This window comes from Rhincodon typus, chromosome 1 (assembly GCF_021869965.1).
Source record: "Rhincodon typus isolate 14 chromosome 1, sRhiTyp1.1, whole genome shotgun sequence".
NCBI lineage: Eukaryota > Metazoa > Chordata > Chondrichthyes > Orectolobiformes > Rhincodontidae > Rhincodon > Rhincodon typus.
In genome coordinates, this window is record NC_063332.1 from 69,968,666 (window position 1) to 69,982,507 (window position 13,842).

General features: G+C 41.4%; 1 protein-coding gene across 1 annotated transcript in view; it reads left to right on the top strand.

Annotated features, from left to right (window-relative positions):
• Window positions 1-12,922, top strand: part of fgl1 (fibrinogen-like 1) — a 25,921-nt gene extending 12,999 nt beyond the window's left edge. The window contains exons 6-8 of the mRNA XM_020532817.2: window positions 6,458-6,546; window positions 7,473-7,660; window positions 12,442-12,922. Of these exons, the coding sequence (XP_020388406.1) occupies window positions 6,458-6,546; window positions 7,473-7,660; window positions 12,442-12,604 (440 nt within the window). The 3' untranslated portion in view covers window positions 12,605-12,922. The remainder of the gene's footprint in view (window positions 1-6,457; window positions 6,547-7,472; window positions 7,661-12,441) is intronic.
• Window positions 12,923-13,842: the final 920 nt, after the last annotated feature.

Sequence of the window (13,842 nt, forward strand, 5' to 3'; positions counted from 1 at the left end):
GCTGCTTGGCCTGCTGTGTTCATCCAGCCCTGCACCTTGTTGTCTCGGATTCTCCAGCATCTGCAGTTCCTACTATCTCTGATTCACATTTTACATGTTGTTGGGATATAAATAGAAAAAAAATGTAGAAACATAGAAAATAGGAGCAGGAGTAGGCCACTTGCTCCTTCAAGCCTGCTCTGTCATTCAACATGATCATTCAACTCAGCATCCTGTTCACTCTTTCTCCCTGTACCCTTTGATTCCTTTAGTCCTAAGAACTATATCTAACTCCTTGAAACTTGCATCATTTTGGCCTCTAACTCTTGCTATGTCATAGAATTATATAGGCTGACCTGACTCATGGTGAGGAAATTTCTCCATACCAAAGCCCTAAATGCATAACCCAAATGCTTACAGTATGACCCTGGTTCTGGACCCCCTGGTCATCAGAAACATCTTTCCTGTATTTAACCTGTGTAGTCCTGTATGAATTTTATAGGTTTCAACGAGATCCCCCTCATTCTTCTCAATTTCAATGAATATAGTCCTAACCAATCCAGTCCTAATTTGGAAAGTATGTTCTACAATTTGGACCAAACTTTTGCATCCAATTATAATTCACCTATCTGTACCTGTTTAGACAATAACATAGCTTGGGCAGGAAGCCAGCAAAATGCACTGATCAGAAGCTCAGGTGTTTCTGCAGAGTCTGGTTGATATTCAACCCTGGATTTACATTACAAGCATAAAGAGGCAGCTGGTAGGATTCTAGCTGGGGGAGATTCAATACCCAGGAAAGTTACAGTGCATTTGCTGAGGTTTTGGGCTTGGGAAATGGAAAGGCAAATTGGGAAGGACAGAGGCCTGGACATTAGTTGTGGTGCCTTTGTGTTTCTGCACCAAACCAAAAAGTTTAAACCTTGTAGCTTAGGACCTCTGTACCTTCATGGAAAGACATTACTGGGCGTGCCTCTCATTGTGCCACGAAAATGACTTTGGGCAGATATTAATCACAGGATTCCAATCTAGGTTTATTCACAACATGTCCATTTGTATCAAATAAGTGCCTTTGTCATCAAAAGAAACATAAATACTAATTCTACTGCAAGACAGGAACAGAACAATAGATACAGTTGCCCAACTTTAACTTCCAATCATTCCCCCAGCACCCCATGTCATTTCCACCTAAAGTGATAATTAAAAACAATAGATGAAATTTATTTCCCACTGCTTGCCAGAAACTATGTAGATTGAGTCAACATATATTAATGATTTTCTTTCAATATTTTCATTCATTTTCTATTTAAAGCATTTTAATTATAAGAATGTAGGAACAGGAGTTGATTAATCCAACTCTCACTTTGGTTGCATATCCCCAAGTATACTTTGTTGTGATATGTCTCATAGTCAGTATATCTATTTACCTTTTAAGAGACACGGTACGTAAGTATATCTTTGAGAGACATGATATTATCAATGCATCATAGCATGTGACCTGAGGGTGTAAAGATCTCAGACTCCATCTCAACTGGGGTCATTTGAAAGATAGCACGACTTGTAAACAAAAAGCTTAATGTTAGAGACGCTGAAGTTTCTGTGAATGTGATATTTGTATATATCAGTGAGCTGTAATGATCATCTATTGGATTTTTCAATACTCTGGGATCTGTGACTGAGTTACGAGGGATAACATAAGCATCACTGAATCATTTAAAGATACCATGCTGGATGTAAAGTGTACATCATCCTTGGCGATCAAATGTTTATAAATCTCAGATTTAAAATCATGTATAATGCATTGTGAGACCCCAAAGGAGACTTGGCAAAAAGGAACTAGAAATGAGGAAACTATAATTATTGGAGTTACCTGGCTTGGGGGAGGTCCAAGAAGTTGATAGTAGCTGCAAATGGGCCTGGGGATTATGATGTGTACTTGATCTACACCCATTCCTTGTGATGCAGCCATAAGGACATGATAAATAAAAGCAGGAGTAGACTATTTGGCCTCTTTACATTGCTCCACCAACTTCACGCTGCCCGTTAATTTGTAAAATTTCTGCATACAGCTCATGCCAAATATGTTATTGGTTACATGCATGCCTCACCAGGCACTCAAATTTGTGCCACACTTCAAGCTAACTTGCAATTCATAAGGGAACTGCATCTTATTTGCTGGAATTGTTTGCGGAGTGACTCTGAGCAGGAAGAAAAGTAAATTGTGATGCAACAGTGGAGTTGGGACACTCCCAAATGTTCCAACACTGAGACTACACTGGAGCCTTAATGGAAAAAGCAGACAGAAAGAGGGAAGTTTTCTTTCTGTAGGGCACCATTCATACAAAATTTCAGAAGACAGTGAGACAGAATATCTGTGACAGTCAATATCAGGAGTCAAGCTCTAAAGAGCTGGATGTGAGAACATAAAATACTTCAATAACTTCACAGGAGTGATCAAGGTTTGTGAATGTATTTTCAAATGCATTTCTTACAGCTACACCTCCTGCGTCTCCCACTGCTCATTGCATCAACCTGTCAGCTACAAATCTTTTCAATCACAACCCATTTTATCTTCAAAGCTTTTCCTCACTCTCACAAATCTAGGAGGCCTCATGCTCACCTCACATCTTGCATACACTGCCAGCTATTCAACACTGACAAAACCCAAACACATCACATTCACTGAAGCATTCCTCTCTCTCTTGAAGAGTCAGAAGCTTGTAATCAAGCCAGCGGAATATAAACAGATACAGCAATATGTTTGCACCTGCATGGAGGAGATGGTGCTCAACAGATCAGACCATCCATTGCTGAAGCCACTCCTAATGATAGAGTTGAATCCCTTGAGATAACTGTATTCTCACACCCCCGGTACCTTCAACCCACACTTGCTTCTGATTTGCAAACTTCAAACGGTTTGAGCATGCATTTCTTGCTTTCGCGCCCCCCCCCCCCCCACCCCCACCTTGCCTCAGTACAACCCTACCATGGGCCTTTCTCCTCTCAGATATTAAAGGACTGACACCTGATTGTGCTAGGGAAGAATAGCAACTGGTGAAAGGCCAACAAGACACTGATGATGAAGAAAAATCACCTGAATTTACGCTTGGAGTCACCAGATAAGTACTGCAAGGATAATCAAGAGTTGTCCACTGTTGAAGTTTTGCTTTAGCACATTAGTTGTCACAGAGCAGATCATTAATGTGGCAGCATGGTATTCATTCTGTACATGCTGCTTCCCGAAATGTGGGTTAAACACCAGATTTTATTGCACAGTAGCCACTTTTTACAGCGTCATGGTGGCTCAAATGCAAATGGCACAATGGATTGTTGCTGATTGAAGGCATTATGACTTCCCTCAGGAACCTGACAATTGACCAGCCTGACACTATCTTGTGGCCTCAATTTTCAATCAGGCATAGAAGGGAATTGAGATTTTTAAAATGAGGATTTTCCCAAAGTGGAAGCAGTGAGACTAACCTCTCTAAGTGGAATAATCAGTGATGATAGATCAATTTAGAATCATCAGTGAACATGAGGTGAGGAAGCATTTCTTCCTGTAAAACGGAGCTTGAAATGGTTGAAACGGAGATCACTTTCAAGGTAATGAAATAAGTACTTGAAGGAGAGGAATATAAAACCACTCTTGAGAAAGTGGAACAGTAGATAAAGGCCATTCAGATATAGTGGGCCCAACAGCCTCCTTGTGTAATGTTATATTGTTTTCTTCTGTGAAGGTGCTCTGAGGAGCTTTTGGCTTGTTCTTGGTCAAACTATACTGATAGATGGAGGGCACCATTCAGTAGTACTGCTGAAATATCAAGCAGAAAATTGGCTTTTAATAAGGTAATTCATTTGAAAACAAAAATTGGTGCTATCTTGAAGACAGAAAATATTTCTGTTCTGTAGCACCCTAGAATTTTATGAACCTCAAACGTTGGCAGCACCAACTTGATAAACAGAACCCAAAATGTTGAAAATCCACTACACTGCCTGTACACATGAATTACGAATAGTAAGGTAGAGGGAAAATCACTGTACTCTTACCAGAAGTGCTTTCAGGCTGCTCTGTCATTTAGAGAGAGATGACTGAAGTTGATTTAACCTGAGGGCTACCATGCCTCAGGCTAGGGAGCAGTTTGAGAAGGAGAGTCCTTCACAGTGATCTTAGCCAGTACGGAAATTGAACCCACACTCTTAGCGCCACTGTGTATTGCAGACCAGCCATCCACCAACTGAACCAATAGAGCTGTGCAACCACTTGAATGCAGTGGTTGTAATCTTGCAGTATCTGTGATATTTTGGAAAGGTTCCAGCAGATTGGAAAACCACAAATTCAAGATGAGGGAGACAGGAAACCTTATGCTAGTTACCTAACAGCTGTTATTAACTAAATGCTAGAATCTATGATGAAAGAGATAGTTATCAGTACACTTAGAACATCATAATAGTCAGGCAGAGTCATAGTTTTGTGAAATGAACTTTGTTCAGACAAATTTATTTGAGTTCTTTGAGAATATTAACTAGCATCAACTAATTTTGGATTTCCAAAAAGCATTTGCTAAGCTGCCACATGATACAATACTGCACAAGATATGACTTCATGGTATGGGCTGATATACTAGCATGGATAAAGGATAACTACTCCACTATAACTAGTGGACTGCTGAATGTATGAGTGCTGGACCTCAATTATTTATGATCTACAATGGTGAATTTGATGAAAGGAAACACTATATTGTAAATACATTGTTTGAATTATATAAAGTTAAGCATGAAAGAAAGTTGTGAGTAGGCTACAAAGAGTTTGCAAGGGGATATATACTCCCTATACACTCATGATTGTGTGGCCAAATTTCATCCTAACTCCATCTACAAGTTCGCTGATGATGCCAATGTTGTAGGCTGGATCTCAAAACAATGACAAATCAGAATGCTTGGTGGCATGGTGTAAAGATAGCAAACTCTCCTTCAACATCAGCAAAATGAAAGAGCTGGTCATTGACTTCAAGAAGCAAGGTGAAGGGCATACCCCTGTCTATATCAATGATGCTAAGGTGGAGATGGTCGAGAGCGTTAAGTTCCGAGGAGTGATGATCACCAATAATCTGTCCTGGTCCACCCACGTTGATGCTACAATCAAGAAAGCACAACAGCACCTCTACTTCCTCAGGAAGCTAAGGAAATTAGACATGTCTGTAAAGACTCTTACCAATTTTTACAGATGCATCATAGAAAGCATTCTATCTGGATGCATCACAGCTTGTTATGGCAACTGCTCTTCCCAGGACCATAAGAAACTAGGGAGAGTTGTGAACACAGCCCAGTCCATCATGCAAGCCAACCTTCCATCCACTGACTCCATCTATACTTCTCGCTGCCTCAGGAAGCCAGCCAACAGATTCAAAGACCTCTCCTACCCCGGTTATAATTTCTTCCAACCTCTTCCATCGGGGCAGAAGATACAAAAACATACAGACCAACAGACTCAAGAACAGCTTCTTCCATGCTGTTATCAGACTTTTGAATGGACCTCTCAAATTTTAAATTTAAATGCTGATCTTGCTCTTTGCGCACTTTCTCTGCAGCCGTAACATTGTATTCTTTGCTCTGTTCTATTATTCCAATGCACCTTGTATGGTATGATCTTCCTGTACTACACATAAAACTTTTCACTGTACCTAGGTACATGCGACAATAATAAATCAGATCAGATCAAATAATATGGGAAAATTTGACGTTGAGAGACTGCAGAATGCTAGCATACATATATTTGGGTATCTTTGTACATGAATCATAATATTTGCTTGGAGGTACAGCACATAATTAGAAAGGCAAATGGAATTTTGGCCTTTATTGTAAGTGGGATGGAGTATAAAAGTAGGAATACTAAATAAAAACTGAAAGAACTGCAGATGCTGTAAATCAGGAACAAAAACAGAAGTTTCTGGAAAAACTCAGCAGGACTGGCAACATCTGTGGAGTAAAACAAAACAGAGTTAACATTTCGGGTCTGGTGATCCTTCCTCAGAACACCTGTGTTTGTGTATAAAAGTGGGAAATCTGTCTACAGCTGTACAGGGCGTTGGTGAGGCTGCACCTGGAGTACTGCGTACTTGTTGTTTATTATAGGAAGGATAGACAATAACTTTGCACCCAAAGCAACTTACAGAAGGTTGATTAGGCTGATTCTTGGGATGAAGTAACTGTCTTATGAGGGAAGGCTGGGTAGGTTAGGCCTCTGCTCAGTAGAGTTTCTAAGACTGAGACGTGATCTTATGAAATCTGTAAAATTCCAAGGGGGCTTTGCAGGGTTGATCCTTGGAGGATATTTCCTCTTTTGGAGAAATCTAGTACTGGGGGCACAGTTTAAACACCGAAACAGACGATAGCAAAGGTAATTCAGCATTCTCATTTGACACACTGACGCTCGACTGATACTTGTAAAAAATTAAGTTTGTCATTTGTTTTCTATCAGGAGACTACACTTTGAAAATTGATCTTACTGACTGGGATGGTGCAAAACGTTATGCCCAATATAGAAGTTTCAGAGTTCAAAATGAGCAGGTGAGGAGTATTAGTTGACTGAACTAAGCAAATTTACTGTTGTATCTTTTGATCTTTGCTTTGCTACAATTCGTAATGTTGTACCAGTTTGCATGGGTGCACTTGAAACTTGCTTTTAGATTCCAAGGGGAAAAAGACCCAATCTTTTAACATCACTTGTTCCTTCTCAAAGTTTGTTATGTGATCAAAACAGAAGCCTTGTCAAAAATGTTGCAGCTTTTTTTGTGAATTTGAGGAATTCAGATATTATCCAACTAATGTGCCATTTCATGTAATGGTTAAACAGATAGCACCAACAATTTACATTCATAAAATGCTGTCAAAATTGAAAAATCCTCTTCCAATTTAATTAGCCTCCCTCCAGACCAATACTATACTCCCTCAGGGCCCAATCACAGCCCTTCTCAATCTTCTTCATCACTTACTGGAGGGATGCAGTGATCACATCTTTCATTCCTCTTAATAAGTGAGCTACCTAGGGACACTGAAGTGTCCGCAATTTTAATGTGTAAATTTAAATAGGTCCATGTCAAGTGAACTTTGAGCCTAATCTTTCAATGGCAGGGATTATTCTCCGCATCCAATTCTTGATGGCCTGTGAACCAAATGACTTTTTGGTCAGATGATCAGCTTGACAACCTGCAGCTTTGTCTGTCCTGATATAATCCTGCGATCTGCAGGCACACATTGTGCCAAAGTGCTCTTGTTGAATTCTCGTCCTTATGTTTAATCCTTGTTCTGAGAAACAGCATATCTGACAATCTAGGTCAAACTAAGAAGTTTAACTCATGGGCCAACAGTGGCACACCACAACACAGTGCTCTCACATGGCAGAAGGTATCATCCTTACTGATGGCCACTGCTTTTGAGGAGCACATTAATTTAAAACAAACCCCATTTGTACATTGTTTATTTTTCTTTCACAGAATTCATACCAGTTAAGCTTTGGTGAGTATTCTGGAACTGCAGGAGACTCACTGAGTGGTACATATCATCCAGAAGTTACATGGTGGGCCAACCACAATGGCATGAGGTTCAGCACAAAGGATAGGGATAATGACCGTTATGAGGGAAACTGTGCAAGGGAAGACAAAGCTGGATGGTGGTATAACAGGTTTGTGAAACACTAGTTATTTTTCTCACTGACTACATTGGCCTATAGTTCATACATTACTGGCATTAGTGCTAGACCACAACATGAAAGGCTTTACAGTCACTAGTTTTTAAAGGAGATAATTTCCATCCATTACACCAGAATAATTACAATTGTCCATGCCACATTCGCAGTTAATTTTGCAGGAGGCAAATACGGGAGTCACTCAAACTGAGATTTGAAAGTGTGGAGTTGAACATCTACATGCAAGCTAAACGTTCCTTCCTCCATTTTGTACTCTCACAGCAGAATGGTGTGAAAATAAAGGTAACTTCCTCCAAGAAATGATACCAGAGATATTCAACCAGGCGAAGGTGTCTGCAGTATATGAGGCACTGACACGATTTTAACTGCTACTTATTTTCTGAATTCTGCAAGTATTGAATTATTAATCATGCATGGTAAAAACACTAAATTCCTGAAAACCACTTAAAGAGCAAATTATTGATCTGTTGCAGAACATTTATTGCTGCTTGAAATAGGGCCAAGTACAATTGAATTCTTAATGCAAACAAACAGAAACAATTGTTTCAATGATCAAAGCACCATAACAATTTAAGCCATAACAGCATAAGATATAGGAGGAGAATTTTCCTGTGCAGAATTATGCCATTTAGCCCATCGATATTGCTCCACCATTTGATTGTGGCTGATATCTTTGTCAACTTCATTCTGCTGCCTTCTTCCCATTACCGTTGATCCCCTTACTAATCAAGAATCTGTCTTATCTGTCTCAAATACGCTCAATGACTTGACCTCCAAAGCCAAATGTGGCAATGAGTTCCACAGGTTAACCACCCTCTGGCTGAAGAAATTACTAATCATCTCCATTCTAAAGGGTTGTCCCTTCACTCTGAGGCCATGCCCTCGCGTCCTAGTCTCTCCAATGACCGGAAACATCTTCTCCATGTTCCAATGTTCCAATGACATACATCCTTCTCATCTTCTAAACTCCATTAAGGACAGACCCAGAGTCCTCAACCGCTCGTATTGCAAGCCCTTCATTCCTGGGATTCAATGCCAATGCACCCTTCCTTTGATATGGGCGCCCAAACTGCTCACCGCTTTCCAAATGCAGTCTGACCAGAATGCAGTTCATATCACAGAGTGCTCCATAGACTGATTGACTGCCAACAACCACGACCATCTTCCTGTGTATTAGGTATGACACTAACCACCGGAGAGTTTGCCCCCTGATACCCATTGATTCCAGTCAGGGCTCCTTGATGCTGCTTGAATGCAGTTCAAATGCAGCCTTAATATCAAGAGCTGTCACTCTCACCTCACCTCTGGAATTCAGCTCTTTTGTCCATGTTTGAACCAAGGCTGTAATGAGATCAGGAGCTGAGTGGCCCTGGTGGAACGCAACCTGGGCGTCACTGAGCAGGTTATTTCTGAGCCGGGGCTGCTTGATAGCACTGTTGATGACACCTTCCATCACTTCACTGATGCTTGAGAGTAAACTGATGGGGCAGTAATTGGCCGGGTTGGATTTGTCCTGCTGTTTATCTACAGGACATACTTGGGCAATTTTCCACTTTGTCAAGTAGATACCAGTGTTATAACTCTACTGGAACATCTTCGCTAAGGGAGTGGCAAATTCTGGAGTACAAATCTTCAGTACTATTGCCGGAATGTTGTCAGGGCCCGTAGCCTTTGCAGTATCCAGTGTCTCCAACCGTTTCTTGATATCACATGGAGTGAATCAAATTGGCTGAGGACTGGTATCTGTAATGCTGGGGACCACTGGAGGAGGCTGAGATGGATCATCCACTCGGCACCTCTGGCTGAAGATTGCTGCAAATGCTTCAGCCTTATCTTTTGCACTGATGTGCTGGGCTCTTCCATCTTTGAGGATGGGGATATTTGTGGAGCCTCCTCCTCCAATGAATTATTTAACTGTCCACCACCATTCACGACTGGATGTGGCAGGACTGCAGAGCTTAGATCTGATCCGTTGGTTGTGGGATCACTTAGCTCTGTCTATCACTTGCTGCTTTTGCTGTTTGGTGTACAAGTAGTCCTGTTTGGTGGCTTCACCAGGTTGATACCTCATCATCAGGTATGCCTAGTGCTGCTCCTGGCATGCCCTCTTGCACTCTCCATTGAACCAGGGTTGATCCCCTGGCTTGATGGTAATGGCTGAGTGGGGAATATGCTGTACCATGAGGTTACAGATTGTGCTGGAGTACAATTCTGCAGCTGTTGATGGCCCACAGTGCCTCATGGATGCCCAGTCTTGAGTTGCTAGATCTGTGTGAAGTCTGTCCCATTTAGCATGGTGATAGTACCACACAACATGATGGAGGTTATTCTGAATGTAAAGGCGGGACTTTGTCTCCACAAGGACTGTGCGATGATCACTCTTACCAATATGTCATGGCCAGATGCAACTATAGCTGGCAGATTAGTAAGGATGAGGTCTAGTATGTTTTTCCTTCTTGTTGGTTCCCTCACCAACTGCTGCAGACCAGGTCTAGCAGCTGTGTCCTTTAGAACCTGACCAGCTTGATCAGTAGTACTGTTGCCGAGCCACTCTTGGTGGTGGACATTGAAATTCCCCCACCCAGGTACATTTTGTGCCCTTGCCATCCTCAGTGCTTCCTCTAAGTGTTATTAAACATGGAGGAGTACTGATTCATCAGCTGAAGGAGGATAGTATGTGGTAATCAGCAGAAGGTTTCCTTGCCCATGTTTAACCTAAAGCCATGAGACTTCATGGAGTCCGGAGTCAATGTTGAGGGTCCTAGAGCAACACCTTCCCACCTGTATACCACTGTGCCGCCCCCTCTGCTGGGTCTGTCCTGCTGGTGGGACAGGACATATCCAGGGATGGTGATGGTGGTGTCTGGGACACTGTCTGAAAGGTATGATTCTTGAGTATGACTATGTCAGGCTGTTGTTTAACTCGTCTGTGAGACAGCTCTCCCAATTTTGGTACTAACCCAAAGATGTTGGTGAGGAGGACTTTGCAGGGTTGACAGGGCTGTTTCTGCCGTTGTCTTTTCCGGTGCCTCAGTCGATGCCGGGTGATCCATCCAGGTTCATTTCTTTAAGACTTTGTAGCGATTGGTACAACTGAGCTAGGCCATTTCAGACAGCAGTTGAGAGTCAACCACATTGCTGTGGATCTGGAATCACATGTAAACCAGACCAGGTGAAGGTGGCAGATTTCCTCCACTAAAGGACATTAGTGAACCAGATGGGTTTTTCCCGACAATCGTCAATGAATTCATGGTGATCAGTAGATTCTTAATTCCAGACTTTTTTTTGAATTCAGATTCCATTTGCCATGGTGGGATTCGAACCCGGGTCCCCAGAACATCAGCTGGGTTTCTGGTTTAATAGTCTAGCGATAATATCACTAGGCCATTGCCTAACCCCACAGATTGCAACTGACATGAACATTAGAAAACAGAAATTTGGTCAATCAGAGTTGGGACTTTTAAAGTTTTACTTCAATATTTTTAAAGCTAGATGCAGTGCACAGCTCTGTCCATTGAGGAATGAGATTCATCCATCATAAAGCAGAAGGTACTGGGAGAGCTGAAAGGTCTGAAGGTAGATAAATCACCCAGACCGGATGGACTACACTCCAAAGTTCTGAAGGAGATAGCTGACAAAATTATAGAGGCATTGGTAGTAATCTTTCAGGAATCACTAGATTCAGGGAGGGTTCTGGAGGACTGGACGTTGGCTAAAGTAACACCCCTGTTTAAGAAGACAGGGAGGCAGAAAACGGGAAATGATAGACTGATTAACTTGACTTAAGTTGTTGGGAAGATTTTAAAAATCCATTGTTAATGATGATATTGCAGAGTGCTTAGAAGTGCATGGTAAAATAAGGCTGAGTCAGCACAACTTCATCAAGGGGAAGTCACGTCTGAAAAATCTGTGAGAACTCTTTGAGGAAGTAACAAGCAAGGGAGACAAAGGAGAGCTCATGGACATGATCTGTTTGGATTTCCAGAGGGCCTTTGACAAGGAGCTACATAGAAGGCTGCTAAATAAGATAAGAACCTATAGTAATAAGGGCAAAGTACTGGCATGGATAGAGGATTGGCTGACTGGCAGAAGGCAAAGAGTAGGGACAAAGGAATTATTTTTCAGGATGGCAGCTAGTGATTAATGGAATTCTGCAGGGGTCAGTGTTGGGACCACAACTATTCATGTTATACATTAACGATCTGGACAAAGAAACTGAGGGTATTGTTGCTAAGTTTGCAAATGGCACCAAAGATAGGTAGAAGGATAGGTAGTGTTGAGGAAGCAGGGAGGCTGCAGGAGTACTTGGATGTTCTCAAATGGTGAAAGTGGAGCCGAGCTCCAAAAACTTGAAAACACTGTGGCTATATAAAATGCTGTTAATCGAAAATGGTCTTGTGGCGCCAAGTCACACCTTCCCTCCACCTGCTAAAACATTCCACTGTACTCCAACCACAGATAGAAGTAGGAAATAAAATCAGATATAATAGTAATTACACTATATTATACTATTATTATAAATTATATTATTATTATAAGCAGTAATTTATTGGCTATTAAGTTTTAAGACTGTAACATAGATAGGGTAGTATGTATTTCTTGGAAATACAGACTGTCTGCACTAGCATTTATCAGCAAAATATATTTGATCTTCAATCTTGTACTGTATTTACAGATTAAGAGAAGTTACTGTCATTAAATGCCAATTTCTTTATTATTTCAATTTGTTAAACAATTTTTAATTTTGAATTTTGCAGATGTCACTCTGCTAACCTGAATGGACACTATTACAAGAGAGGACCTTTCACTTCAAAAACAGATGATGGAATTGTTTGGTATACTTGGCATGGATGGTGGTATTCACTAAAGTCTACAGTTATGAAGATACGACCTTCTGAATTTGTACCAAGCACAGAATGAGTGTTCCTACCCTTCATGAAATTAATGTAAATGTGTATTATTGTATCGCAATCTTTTCTGTGAACAATACCTTGTTCAGTATTCCATTGTATTGCACAATTATTCCTCTGCCAGGTTCAGAATGAACATTATTTGATCAACAGATAATGTCCGTTTGTGCTTTTTCATTAGCAGCCCTTATATAATGTTTGGATTGTGTCAGAGTGAAAGTGGCTCACTACTTATGATTGTGGGGCTTCAATGCATTTTACGTTATCCTAGCAGGATGCAAACAGTATACTGTTACAATTTAACTGAAATATATTTGAAGATAAAACAGTCAGTGCCATTTAGTTATTTAATCTGGGCATGAATTTTGTCCTCAGCATTCCGGTTCAACGATTATGCTATTATGCCTTAAAGATCATGGAAACTTCTTCACATTCTGCTCCCGTGCACTTGTGTCAAATTCAAATTTCCTCAAACATCCTCACACCTATCAAAGCCACGAAAGGCTCATTTGTATAGCTGCTCTGTTCATGCACATGGAAATTTTCTGCCTCTGACTACACTTTACGTACAAGCTGCTGGGCTGAAGCGAGCCATCAACTTCAATGACTGATTGTAGGCTTTTAAGTAACTTATTCCTTTATTGAATTGAATTAAATTGAATCAGCTTTATTGTCACGTATACCCAATGAGTACAGTGAAAAGTTAACCCCTTCATTAATGTTTTATAATCAGTGACACCAGTGACAGAAGAGTTGTAGACCCCTGCTGATGGGTTTGCAGCAGCAGAAGGAACCAGGAGAATTGCCCGGGCCCCCTTCCCACCACCTATCCGCCTTATCCCCCAAATCTCTCTGTACATTTACTGGGGTTGCAAAAGATTGGATGAAACATAGTGGCCCATCCACCCTCACCCCAATTACTGGCAAACTAAAGCCAACTTCTAACCTGGCCACAATTAGGAGACCAGTGGGAGGAAGTCACAGACAGTGGTGGGGTGGAAGGCTCAGCAGATGATACTGCTCCAGCCTCAGATAGTTAAATGTGGGAGACACCATCCTCATGTCCCCATAACCACATAATGAGCATCACCCCCTTGTACCCAAACCACCGCACTGCAGGTCTGGCCTCTCTGTGTATTTGCTAGCTCCTGGCCTTTCCAACCCAATCACCAAACCACCACCCACACCCAACCCCACCTCTATCCACTGCACTTCTTCCTCACAGCATCTCTCTAGTTACCATTGCAA